The 12,412-nt window shown below is 48.3% G+C and overlaps 1 protein-coding gene across 1 annotated transcript in view; it reads right to left on the minus strand.

The window, feature by feature from the left end:
* Window positions 1-11,421, minus strand: part of LOC135901007 (uncharacterized) — a 72,161-nt gene extending 60,740 nt beyond the window's left edge. Inside the window, exons 1-2 of the mRNA XM_065430640.1 lie at window positions 11,297-11,421; window positions 1,724-1,748 (exon numbers count right to left, since the gene is read on the minus strand). Coding sequence (XP_065286712.1) covers window positions 1,724-1,748; window positions 11,297-11,341 — 70 coding nt within the window. The 5' untranslated portion in view covers window positions 11,342-11,421. The remainder of the gene's footprint in view (window positions 1-1,723; window positions 1,749-11,296) is intronic.
* Window positions 11,422-12,412: the final 991 nt, after the last annotated feature.

Raw genomic sequence — 12,412 nt, forward strand, 5'->3', positions numbered from 1 at the left:
CGCACCACGAAAGTAATATATAATTATCTTTCAAGCAAAATTTAAAGAAAGGCTTATCGTGAATGCTGACAAACTGCAAGAGCGAATGAAGGCAGATGTTTGTTTTTCATTTTTTGTTACTTTTTGCTAACAAAATGTATACGTACTAACTTATGGCAACAATTATGTCGCCCACACAAGCAAAATAGCACGGTATCTATACAGTTTGACAAGTTATGAACTGTCTTTGTGGAGTCGGTTTTTATCGGGCGTTGTCGCGTATAGATCTTCACGCCTTCACTGCCCGAACTGTTCAAGGGAGAGCAATCGTGTATATGCGCGATGATTTCAGCTTTTGCTAAAGCGAGCATGTCTTTTTCTGACAGGTGTGCTAGACAGAGGATACTATAGTGTTAACACCGACAAACCGACTCGCGCTGCTGATGCACAGAGAAATGTCCAGCGAAAGGACACTTTTCGCGCTTTGGCATTACGCGACAATGTACGCCGTGCTTCTCGTCCGCGTTCGTGAAGTTACGAGATCGCGTCCACCACCGCCCTGATGAGCTGTATACATCAAGCTCAGAAATTGTCTTACTGTCTAAACGGTCGTCGAGCACGAGCATGATGTCGCCCGAAGTGCTTCCTTGGCATTCATCGCTGACGCTTCCGGTCAATGCGAAGAGTGCGCTCGCCAGCGGAGTCATCAAGTCACGCTCTCTGTCTTCGGTTCTCGGTCACCGCGTGCGTTTGTACGAAGGAAATGTGTTTTTCTTGCGTACAATGACATTATGGAAAATGTCTGCGGCTCGCAAATGTCCTTTAATTTTCTAATTCGCGCTCATACACTGGCGCAGAAGACGTATATAGTTCGTACCCACACCATCGGTGCAAGTTTACCGCTTTTCCAGCCCTAGGGAGACTGGAGATTTGCTATGGTAATAACGACGCAAACAACAAAGGAAGAGCGCCAGCAAAGAGATCATAAATATTTCCACATTTAGAACACGTAACTTAGAGTGCAAAAAGCTGCAATTCGACCGAACCTCTTCCGCCTCGATGGTGCGTAAATACACTCGAGAAACGCTTGCGTGGAAGTGTGCTCGCTTATATAAAGCCTGCCCCTTGTGCTTCACTACTCGCTGGTTTTGACTCTGCTCGGTGATCTCACACCGCTGAAATGGCGCTACCCATGCCCACGGTTTTCTCCCGTCGCCAAAATGTCGACTTTTCTCAAAACTCCCTTGACCTCTTCGTTTATCGCAAAGAAGCCAGTACATGTCACGATCTAGAACAGCTATGCGGCAGCGTGAACAAGAGGTAGCAGTAATGCCTTACAAGCAATAAGTTCTGGGCACAGATTCATTAATTGTTCAAAGGTGAGTAAGTACCGCACACATTTAAACACAGCCAACGTCTCTGGAGCGCACACGAGTAGAACATGCACGGCAGTGTTAACATGTTCACAAGTGACGTAAATTATGCCCGCGGATAAAGATCTCCGATTACGTGAACTAGGAAGTAGATCTAACTCATTAATGGCGAAATTGTGGTAAGGGCCAGCTGCGCCCAGCAGAATCTCGTTGGTTATGCCCCCCCCCCTCGCCCCAGAAATATTGCTATAAACCAGCCTAACTGGTTTAGTTTTTTGGGCGGTTTTCAGCATAGTAGCTGTTTCGTCCTTGTAAACATGCCAGTTCCCTTGAGTAACTCTAGAGGAGTGAAAAGTACAATGCTTACTCACGTAGCCCAGATGTGAGCTGCGAGATCTGAAACAAGAAAGCAATGCAGCGCATTGATTAATGATTTATTATTAGCTTTTCCGGCGCATGGGGCTGCCGAAACTCAGGCAGCAAACATTCGCCTTTGCCCCACAATGGTAACAGCTAGCATCAATAAACACATTGGAAACAGAGCGACCCCACAACAGATTTTTTACAAGGATCCAATTCCTTCAATATTTATCGCCCTTTGCTTGTTTTTTTTATGTTTTGGAGCATTGTTGAGTTCTGCTTTAAGCGAAAAAACATAAAGTGGGGGAGAAGCAGACACGTAAGGAGCGGACCTGCGTGGCCATTACTATAACGCTTCAAAGAAACCTTATATAATAGATGAAAACAAAAATAAATGGGCCTCATATAGGTTTCCAGTGCAAACATTCTGGTGATTTGTCAATGAACTTCTTTTGTTGTTGTTTCCGAGACGTGCTTCTGCTCTGATGCATTGAGCTGTAGTTACGAAAGGGCGCTCCCCATACCGACGCTTTAGCTACACTACGCATGGTCTATGTGCTATGCACGTACGTCCGAATCATATTTGTTTATTTTTCGTGCTCGCGTCACCTCCCCCCCCCCCAAAAAAAAAGAAAGAAACGCGTTACGTTGGTGGTTCACATACAAACTGTATGACGCTGGCAGCTCGTTGAAAGTTCCTGAGATTTAGTTGCAACGCTCGCCAGGCGACTACGCGGTGTTGATGACGAGCATGTGTACGCTCAACCACGCATATATGTCCGTGCCAACGCAGCATTCTATATCCCGCTAGTCTCTTTCTGTTTCGATTTACCTGGAGGCAGCTCTCTACGGGTTACTTTAAACCTATGAAATAAATTATTTCGGTACACTGCATGCGTTTAAGAGGCGGAATAAAGAGGCACAGCCAAACTGTCGAAATCTGCGCGTTTCTTCCCGCCGTTGCTGAGCACGGCGGCTTGCCTGCCGCAGATACATTGAACGGAGCGACACAGGTGCAAGTAGAAGGGCTGAGGCTGGAGGCACTCTCTTTCCCTCCTGACGTCGTTACGCGCTTGCGGTCGGTTAGCTGATCGAATTGCGTGCGCCGCAGAGAATTCAAGCCCGCCATTCATGTCACGTAAACAAAGAGCACCGTACAAACCCACGCACACCGAACACACGGACACATTCATGCACACACACGCGCGCGCACACATGAACGCAAACGCGCTCGCGCACACAAACATATTACTACTTTTCATCCACATCGTTTTCCCCGGGAGTAAATCTCTTTCGGTCTTTGTCTCACAATCGATCAATACTACGTGCCACATCATGCCTGTCTTTATTGCCCGGCGAGAAATGCACGAACGGAGTGCCACTTCTGTGACGTCCAAGGCCTCGCCGTGTCGGCGCCAGCGCCATCCGCTCACCTATACCGTGTTGAGGGAGAAGGAGACGAAAGGATAAAAGGCATGGGAACTCCGGTTTGCTACCCTACGCTAGGGAACGGTGGAGGGAGAAGGATAAGAAAGTACAGAGCGAGAGAGAGAGAGAGAGAGCACGATATTCTGGCATGGTATGACATGCAGCACAATTAATGAACATCAATTCAGGCCACAGCCGTTTTTGTAGGTCTGTTCGCCGCGCTTGACTGCGATGGCTTGATAGGTCGGTATTAAAAAATGTTTTGCTCTGATAACGATCTGTTAAACCATCCCAATGCGCTATTGAGCCTGGCACGCTGCATCCCGGGCACAACGCCCCCGCGCAAGTGGTTTCATTTATTCGCCGTCGTTGCCAGCCCGCAAGCATGGAATTTTCTACCAAGGCCATTAGTTCACCATCTTACGACTGCAAAGTATCACGTCTTGTATTCCCATAGCAGTCATTTTAGGGATTGCTTCTTTACCCTTTGTCAAAATCTCGGAGTTGCTATACCGCATGAGTTTCTTTATATTAAATCTGTAGATGATTTTGACGTGAACACAGGAGATACAGTTACCAAGGACCGCCCGTAAGATGGAACTGTGTTCCACGGATTTTCTTCAATTATCTAAATCCTATCGCTGTACTTGGCGTTTATTGGTGAAAATATTGCAGTCAGTGCTGTTAAAGTTGCACATTTACTAGCATTTTAAACATTTCCGCAGGCACTTGGCAACCATCTCACTGTGGAAATTTCCTCTGCTTTAGTATTCCGTGTTAGTTACATTCACGTTCACTTCAATCTGCAACAAATAAAGAAAAAAAAAGTTGCCGGGTTTAGAGAGATCAGTGAAGTACCAATCGATAGCTCTTTCCCGGCAGTAACTGCCTCTCAGTACCTCTACGGCGAAGCTTACTCTACACAGTGGTCCATCCGTTTGTTCATTGTCCGCAAGATCTGGTTTGCCCGACAAAAAAAAAGTACACCAAGTGGGCCAGTCTACTTCCGTTCGAGAAGCACTAAGTTAAGGCATGACTCTGATAATCCCTCTGATAGTCTTCCCTGTGATAGGCTCGGAAAACTACACATTTCACAACAGAAGCTCTTTTTGAGAGTGATCCGCTATTGCAGAGCGATCAGCGATTTGTCTAAGAGAAGCAAGGGCGAACCTGCAGCTCTACTTGTAGTGTTGCAAGCAGCCAAAAAAAAGGCGGGGGGGGGGGGGGGGCAGAATGCCCACTCAGAAATTTCCTCCTTGGGTCAACTAATTCTGATCACATACGAAATTTATGCAATAGAATCTGCCTCAATAACGCTAACCTTGAAGCCAAGATTTCCGTCCCTCTAGAAAAACAAAATTAAGTCGATTTCCACGAATGCAACAAGAGCATCACGAACCGATCAGCGTCTCACGAGCACCAGCCGCATTTGCAGCTTCGATACTCTTCCAGCCGCTCGTTCCCTGTCCACCTGCCATGGTGGCTCATTGCCTCGGGCGTTCTGCTGCTAAGCGCAAGGCCGCTGGCTCAATTCTCTATCGCTGTGGTCTCAATTTACTGCCGGCTGTACACGAAAATGTCCGCGTACTTAAAGTGCATGTTAAAGAACGCTGCATAGTCAAAATTATTCCAGAAGCCTCCATAACGGTCACTCGTGACCCGAATGTAGCTTTAAGACGTTGAATCAGATGATTTAGTATCGTTCAGTACCTACATTGAATATAAAACGTTCCAAATGGACTGAGTTATCAGTACTGTTCTGTCTTCCTTTTTTTTTGTATTCGTGGTCTGTGACCTGCCTTTTTGGGCATGCCTTCTTTCTAGTTGTTCAGTTGCCTTCACCCGTGTTTTTTTTTTCATAGTTCATAGACAATGCTGCATGCGAACCGCTTGCTCATGTGACAATATGTATTTGCTAACACATCCTACACACCCTTGTATACCATCAATCCGTGAACTTGCCTCGCACACAATCGCTGACGAAACTCGTCGAGCGGTTGTTAAGGGTCACGTTGCCTCGCTGCGAATCTTTTTGAAAAATGGGCGCTACAAACGTTCCGTGATAATGAAGGTTTCGCGATTATAGCCACCGAGTGTGCAGCCATAAACTATACAGGCAGCCGGCGCGAGATTGCTTGGTTTTTCTACAGGTGTTCAGGCACGAAACGGTTGAAGGAAGTAATCAGCTCGTCCAGGAAGTATGACCCGTTGGCATGACTGTACATGCGCGTTAAAACGCCGACCAGGTGATTAAGAGACTCAACCAAATGTTCCGCACGTCTTTACTGCTTGACGCTCAGTGCAACCCATGGAAAGTAAAGTCACATTCCAGATGGCCGAACAGGTTGCCCAGCCTAGCGTTCACATGGCTGCGATAAAACTTTAGCCGATTTTCATATCTCGTGACTTCCTCGTAAAGTCCTGTAGATTATAGATAAAATTGTTTTGATTATATCAGAAATGTTATCAAGGTTCGTCGGCGGTATTTGCTTGACAATGAATCGCTTGATGTTGAAACAAAACATTAGGGGCCGAACTCGTAGAGCTCTTCATAATTAAGTGTTTCTTGCCATTGGCCATACACCTTCGCTAATTATATGTTTGTCATCACGATTGGCTGGCGTGTGCTCTTACAAAAAGCTCTTGTGCAAGTACATTTTTTCGAATACCGGCTCAGATGATACGAGGTGGAGTAAAAGGGAAATCAATTGCTGCAGAGACACATTACACGGAATTCGACGACTGCCTGCATTTACTAAATATTTATGATTCGACGCGAAATAATATTTTTCTTGAAAATTTATGCCAGTGCCTACATTACATATTCTGAGATAATCATCAATAAGTGCTCAATTTCCCATAAAATTGTTATTTTAAGCACATCTGTCGCAATTGTTAAATCAAAACTGGTCAGTGCACAAAGCATGTTACTTCAGAAGAAAGCCTGAGACTAGTGCCAGGTACTTTATTAGACCATAAGTATTTTTTTTAAGAATCTCCCATGGCAGATAGCGCCAACCCTCCAATTCAGATGGAATTTTGGTAGCGGGGATGCACTGTCGTCACCCCCTCCACTTGTTTCTCCTGGCCATATAAGATCATGTCTTTTGTAGAACGTTTATATAGTTTTATCTGTAGACAGAATAATATTTCCACTCAAATACAACAGAAAAAGAAAAGAAAACAAGGCAGATAATTATGGCACTTGCATGGTCAACAGGTCCGAAAGGCCTCATAAGAATTCTATGTTCTCGGCAAAGTTTCTACATTCTAACCGAGCCATCTATAAAAGGCCAGAGCTCAGTGGACGTTCAGACGTCTGACGTGTAAGACGTGAAGCAGCACGCCGCGTGGCATATAGGCGCTCCATGCCCGAAGCGTTGACGTCATCCAGCGGTCTTCGACGGCCGATATCAGAATGCGGCCAATACCGTCGTTAGTCCGGAAGCAGGCGTGAGGGTTTGATTGCGTGCAACGCGAATATGTTCATTCATGCACGACTGCGTTTGGTCGTGCGCCGGGTGATTGCCCCCCACCTTTGTCGCGGACAGCACACACGTTCTGGCCCTCGGCGATGCGTGGTGGGAACATGACAAAGGAAAAACATCAAATAACATCTCGAGTGCATGCAGGGAATAGAAAAGATCTAGAAAAAGAAGTTGTACATTCACTACACCGGATACACAGGTCTAGAGAATTGTGCAATCAAAACAGAGAACGAACACTCACAGCGATTTAAGGAAAACTCGACACTGACACTCCTCAATTTTCAAAACGTAATTTTGAACGAGTGTGCAATATTAAAAGCTTCATTGGCGCGCGAGTGAACTTACAGACATCTCATAGTACGTTTGTTCTCTATTACTTTTGTATCTTGCCAAATCAGCAGATTTGACGAAAGAGTAACTTTCGTCAGATTCATTAGGTTTCTGTGCGTATTGCTCTCTCCTTTGCTCCCATGACTACTAACTCGGCACTGATCAGTTTTTTTATCAATAAGAAAGATGACGCAAAGGTTTTTTTTTCTCTTGGTAACTTCTTCGTATGCAAATGTGTATCGCGAAGTGCATAAACCCGCAACGTGTTCCTTTGCAACAGAGAATCATCATGCAAGCGCTCTGAAATAGCACTCCCGAAGAGACGCTCGGGCAACGAAGTTATGCCACTGGAAAGTCGAATGCCACTGGTGCAGTGTTCAACGTCGTCCAGACTTGTAGGTTTGGGCATGATTGGGTTTTTCTTGCCTAGGAACGTATTTGCTTACGGCAGTATATTTTATACTGGGCTTTACGAATTAAGGGAGTGGAGTGGGCTCCAGCCGTGTCACCAACACCCCGCATGAGAGCAAAGCTAGCAGTTTCTGACACAAGACAACGATTTATAGACGTTTCCTTGCATCCTGGCTTGTGCTCGTCAAACCGAGCTACACTCTTAAACGCAAATCGAAAGAGCTTAATCCGTAAAGATTTTTCGTACGACTGCACTATTTGTTATCCTATAACCGACAGATAGCGCACCATCCAGAAGTACATGATGAATATATACAGCAAACGCGGAAGTTCTGAGGAACTGTCATTTTGCTTCCTTAACTGTGTTTCCGAGGTATGCGTGAGAGACAGAGAGACTGTAATGACAACTGTATCTGTCATTCCTGTTGCACGCGGCGCTTGCTGTATATTTAAGACGCGTATGAAGATGTGTCGTACGTACTTGCTTAAATGTATTCTGCAGATTTTCAGTTTCCGGTTCATTTTTTTTTTCTTAGCTTCGAAGTGGGGAAGAGAGTATGTAGCCAATTCGCAGCCACACTTCGTTAACATAGGTTGGATCCAATAGCTTAGGTAAAAAAAATTAACCTGGTGTACTAACCACCAGGAAAACTAACGATGTATACAACCAGGAAAACTGACCAGACATACAACGTATCTCAGCAAGCACGTAAGGCACCGAACGTCCAAAGGTACGTTGTCGCTCATTTCGGTTTGGGTACCTCTGACACATCTGTCAAAGTTTTCAACATGAGCGCACAATGCATACCTTCAGCCACAGCTTCTTATTTTTATTGCAGACAAGTCATCTTGTCCGTGTGATACACAAAACTCTTTTTTTCAAAATTACAGCGACGTTCAAGGAAAAATAAGCGGCGTAAGCTTCGGCCTAGTTCCAACATTTCAATAAAAGGTTTTCGTGAGAAGGGAAGTTGTGCCCCGTGCCAACGTATTGACAACGTACTACGCTGACCTTTTTGAGCGTCCTTCGTTCGAATGTCTGCTATCGTCAATATTCATTTAAATTTTCTACTGCTCCATATCGCCCTTATTTGTTTCCACTCCTAACATTCCTGCAGGATTTTGATAAAATTTAGTGTGTATGGGTGGAGAGGGGGGTTCCTGCCCACCGCCACCCGCCTTGTAGCTGCTGCAAGCAGACTGTGAGAGACACTGGTTGCTTTGGTTTCTACATGAGATAGTTTACAGAGGGACTGAAATTGCACTATGAGTTTCCAGGTACACTTTGGAGGTAATGTTTTAAGTTTTACCCTGAGATGAAGTAGTCTGAATTAAAGGCGAGTATGGTTAGCTTTATCCAGCGATGATTAAAGCCTGCATGTCGGAGGTACCAGTTCAGTCTCCGACTCCGGGACCTCCTCCTGTATATTAAACTTTGTCATAACTTTACATATAGTAATAAAATTCCATTCTCACTTGTTTGAATTGACCATCACTTCGTCAACACGGCACGCATGGCACGTATTCACAAAAATTACGCTAGAATTGGTCCTTAGAGCGAATTCCAGCCACTCCAGGTGCTGGAGATATATTATTAGCGAAGCCGTATGACCAATGGCCAGGAGCACTTGCGAACGAACAGCTTTGTGGATTCTTCCCCTGCCATTTATTTATTTCGGGCACACATATCTCAGCGATTTTCTTAGCCATGCAGAAGCGCATATAATTTCCACGTGTTAAAACTTTGCTACTCAATAGATTCAGCTTTTAATGCCGACACATGCGACACAAGGCAGCGACCTTAGAACGTTGCAATTTAAGAATCGAAATTGAGCGCAGAGTGCCAATCATGACAGTACTTTGATTGATCAGCGCCATGATTGGTCAGTGCCATGACTCGTCACTGCCTGTTCTTACGAACCGCTCTTCCGTACGAAATTCTTTGTGAATGCGGGCCCTCTCATTTGTAGTGCAGAGTATCGTTTTAGTATCCTGGAGCATGGCGATTTGCATTTACGCGAACGTGTCGGTGAACAATGATGGAGCCATAGCGCCTCGCGATAAACTGGAAGAATTTCCGCGCCAACTTTCATGAGTAATCAATGCTGGAAACATCTCTATAGTGCGATGAGGCCTAAAGTAACCACTTTCAATCACATTTAAATTGTAAAACATATATAAAAAATTCGCTGTCCTGATTTACTCTTCGCGGACAGCACTAGGTCACGAACGATATAAGAAGTAGGTTCATGCGATTGCTGAGAATTGCAAATTGCTCTGCCAGTTGTGTGTTACGAAAGCAAGAAATCTGTGCCGAGCATGTTAAACGGGCGCATGGTATGACAATGCGTGCCCAGGGCCCCTACTCACTAAACCGCTCATATAAGAAAGTTTCCTGTTTGGTTGGCGTTCTGACTCCTGCCAATCATGATAGCGGTCAGAATAATAACGAGACAATTGCCGCAGCGAAGGCCAATCGCGGATTGCGCTTACGTATATTTTGTTAATACAGGCCCTGATTTTCGGGTGGAATGAAGGCATGCGCGTAGTTGTGGTTCCTCTCGCTTTTCTTGCTTCGTTCACCATTCCGTCTGTCTTAATCCACCGTTCGATCGCCTTTCGCGCCACTCCCAAAGCCACCCTGACAGCGGCTCCAATGAATCCGTGTGGCGTGGAGTGCACAGACGGCAAGGACACATTCGAATCTCGTGCGCGCTGCAAAAGAGACGCCAATCGACGTCGCAGGTGAGCGCCACTCACGCAACAATGCGCGCCAACCCTTCTGGGCCGAAATTGAAAACTCAACAGCTAGGGAAATGGAAACAAGATAAAATGTGGACGTGCGCCCGCGAAGCTTTGTGCGCATTCGTTAGCCAGCCGGCCATGAAGTTGGGCTCCTAGCAAGGCTAGCGAAGACGTTTAGCGGCGATTAGCGCGTTCGAGGGATGAATTTCGCCCGAACGCGGGGCGGTTTACCATTGTGGTTCCGGGGAGCGCGCGCACAATGAGCCATTTCGCGCGACGTCGCTCGCGGTTGACGCCAATCGAGCGGCGTGCAGCGCGCCGGCCGCGCATTGTTCGGCCGACCTGTCACCTGCGTCGGCTCGGCTTCCAGGAAGGCTGGCCCCTTTGTGTCAGCTGCTTTGCTTTACGAGCTTCGGGCCCCTTGACGTCGCTCCTCGCGGTGGAGCGAGTGCGCGCGTGAAGCGGCCCCACATCTGATTACATCAGTCTTCGCGGAACCGCTGGGGCGCGCGGACTGATGGGCGCCGAGTGCGCGGCGCTGCTTCTCTTTGTCATAGCTGCCTCGGTCGGCTGTCGCTAATGAAGCTGATGGTCAGATGGTCAGAGGACTGCCGCGACGCCGGACGAGCGTGACCAATCTGCCGGCAGGCCGGAGCCGTAAGCTGCCGATTCCAACTCTCGCTTGCTGGTTCACCGCACTCGCGCAATAAAGTCGGCCGCGCGAACCACAACGCGGACGCCAAGAAAATGTAAGATCAGGATGAACTCATCTCAAACAAAGCGTGGTCACCTGGGGGCAGGCAGGGACATATCGAGCGACACAAACACGGCACATAGGCAGAAAATGTCCTTACCGGCGCGAGCGATCATGTACGAAGAAAACGATACCGACCGGCACTGGGCTTAGAAACAGGGTAGCAACCGCAGGCCCTCGGCGTGCGCTTTTGCACGCACGGGCACGGCTATCGCCTTAGGCCTGCCGCAGGATCTCGAACAGACCTCCACCGAATGACGATCGCGAAGCGCACAGGTTCCGCAATTTCGCGCGCCAAGTAATCCGCAAGACACACCGGTGACGAAGAGCGGGCGTTCCTTGCCCGCCAGCAACGCCACGAGGTCACCGCGCGAAGGGACGGCCAGCACACACGGGCACGTGGCAGCCGGGCGCGCCCAGGGGCTCACCTTCAGAGCGAAGAGGACGAGAACAAGAGCTGCCTCACGATGCATCGCATATCGTGGATACACACCGTTCCCACAGGGTGCACGCAAATGAATCTACGACGCGTCACAGATATCGGAGTCCCACAGGTGCGATTTGTCAAACAAGAAAAGACGAATCTATTTATGCAAGCCCCGGTCGTAAATTTTATTTGTCGATCGAAAAAGAAACATGCCCCGCTGCTGCCTGTGTTGGCCTCCTCTCCCGCGCCCTCCTCCACTCCCCGGGGCGGCGCGGCCTAAAGAGTCGCCCTCCTCGCTCTTTCGGGAAGGCGGGGGGTCGCGCGCTGACTCCAGCGTTGGGCAGAGCTTGGACCCGCCGCTGGCCGCGGTGTGGCCTCCCACCACCCCACTCCCCCCCTCTTCGCGGGGGTCCAGAGGGAGCACCCACCTCCCTGTGGCCAGATTCGGCGAAGGCGTGGGGGAGGGCATCGGCGAGAAAAAGAAAGAGCGCGCCAGGAACAAAGGTAAACGGCACTGGCTGATTGTGCTTGACGACCAGGTTGCTTCGAGGAAGCACGGCTCAGGCTCCCAGCCGGCTTGACGGAGCCTGACAAGCATTGTGTGCGTGCTTGCGTCAAGCTTCCCACAATCTAGAATTAATAGTAGCTGCTGCTATCCGGACCTCGATTCCGGCCCAATGTAGACACGGGAGCGCGCGTGTTACCTGCGCCGCTGGGATTCACAAAACCAGACTAATCACGCTGACTGCAGGGCGTCGCCATCCGGCGAAATCGTAGCGCCCAGGGGCATCGCTGTTGACGCTAGTCAAGGCAGTTAAGACCGTGACGGCCAAAAAACATGACATCGGCGGCTGCCGGGGCAGGAGTCCTTCCTACGACAGCCGCGCTCGCGTTCTTTGCTCTAGCTGGCCAGGCGCGGCATACGCGACGTCCCCCCATGGGCAGGCCGCTGCTCGCATACTTCCCACGGAGCCGCAGTAAGCGACATGTCTCTCGAAGCCTGCCCTGCGCACATTCGAAACTTCCGGCCCCGCTCTTCTCTTCGCCAGGCACGGCATTTCTCCTTAAGGGGAACAACGACAATGCAGGCTCGTGGGGAACGCGCGATAGCTTGAAC

Source organism: Dermacentor albipictus, chromosome 1 (assembly GCF_038994185.2).
Source record: "Dermacentor albipictus isolate Rhodes 1998 colony chromosome 1, USDA_Dalb.pri_finalv2, whole genome shotgun sequence".
In the NCBI taxonomy this organism is placed as follows: domain Eukaryota; kingdom Metazoa; phylum Arthropoda; class Arachnida; order Ixodida; family Ixodidae; genus Dermacentor; species Dermacentor albipictus.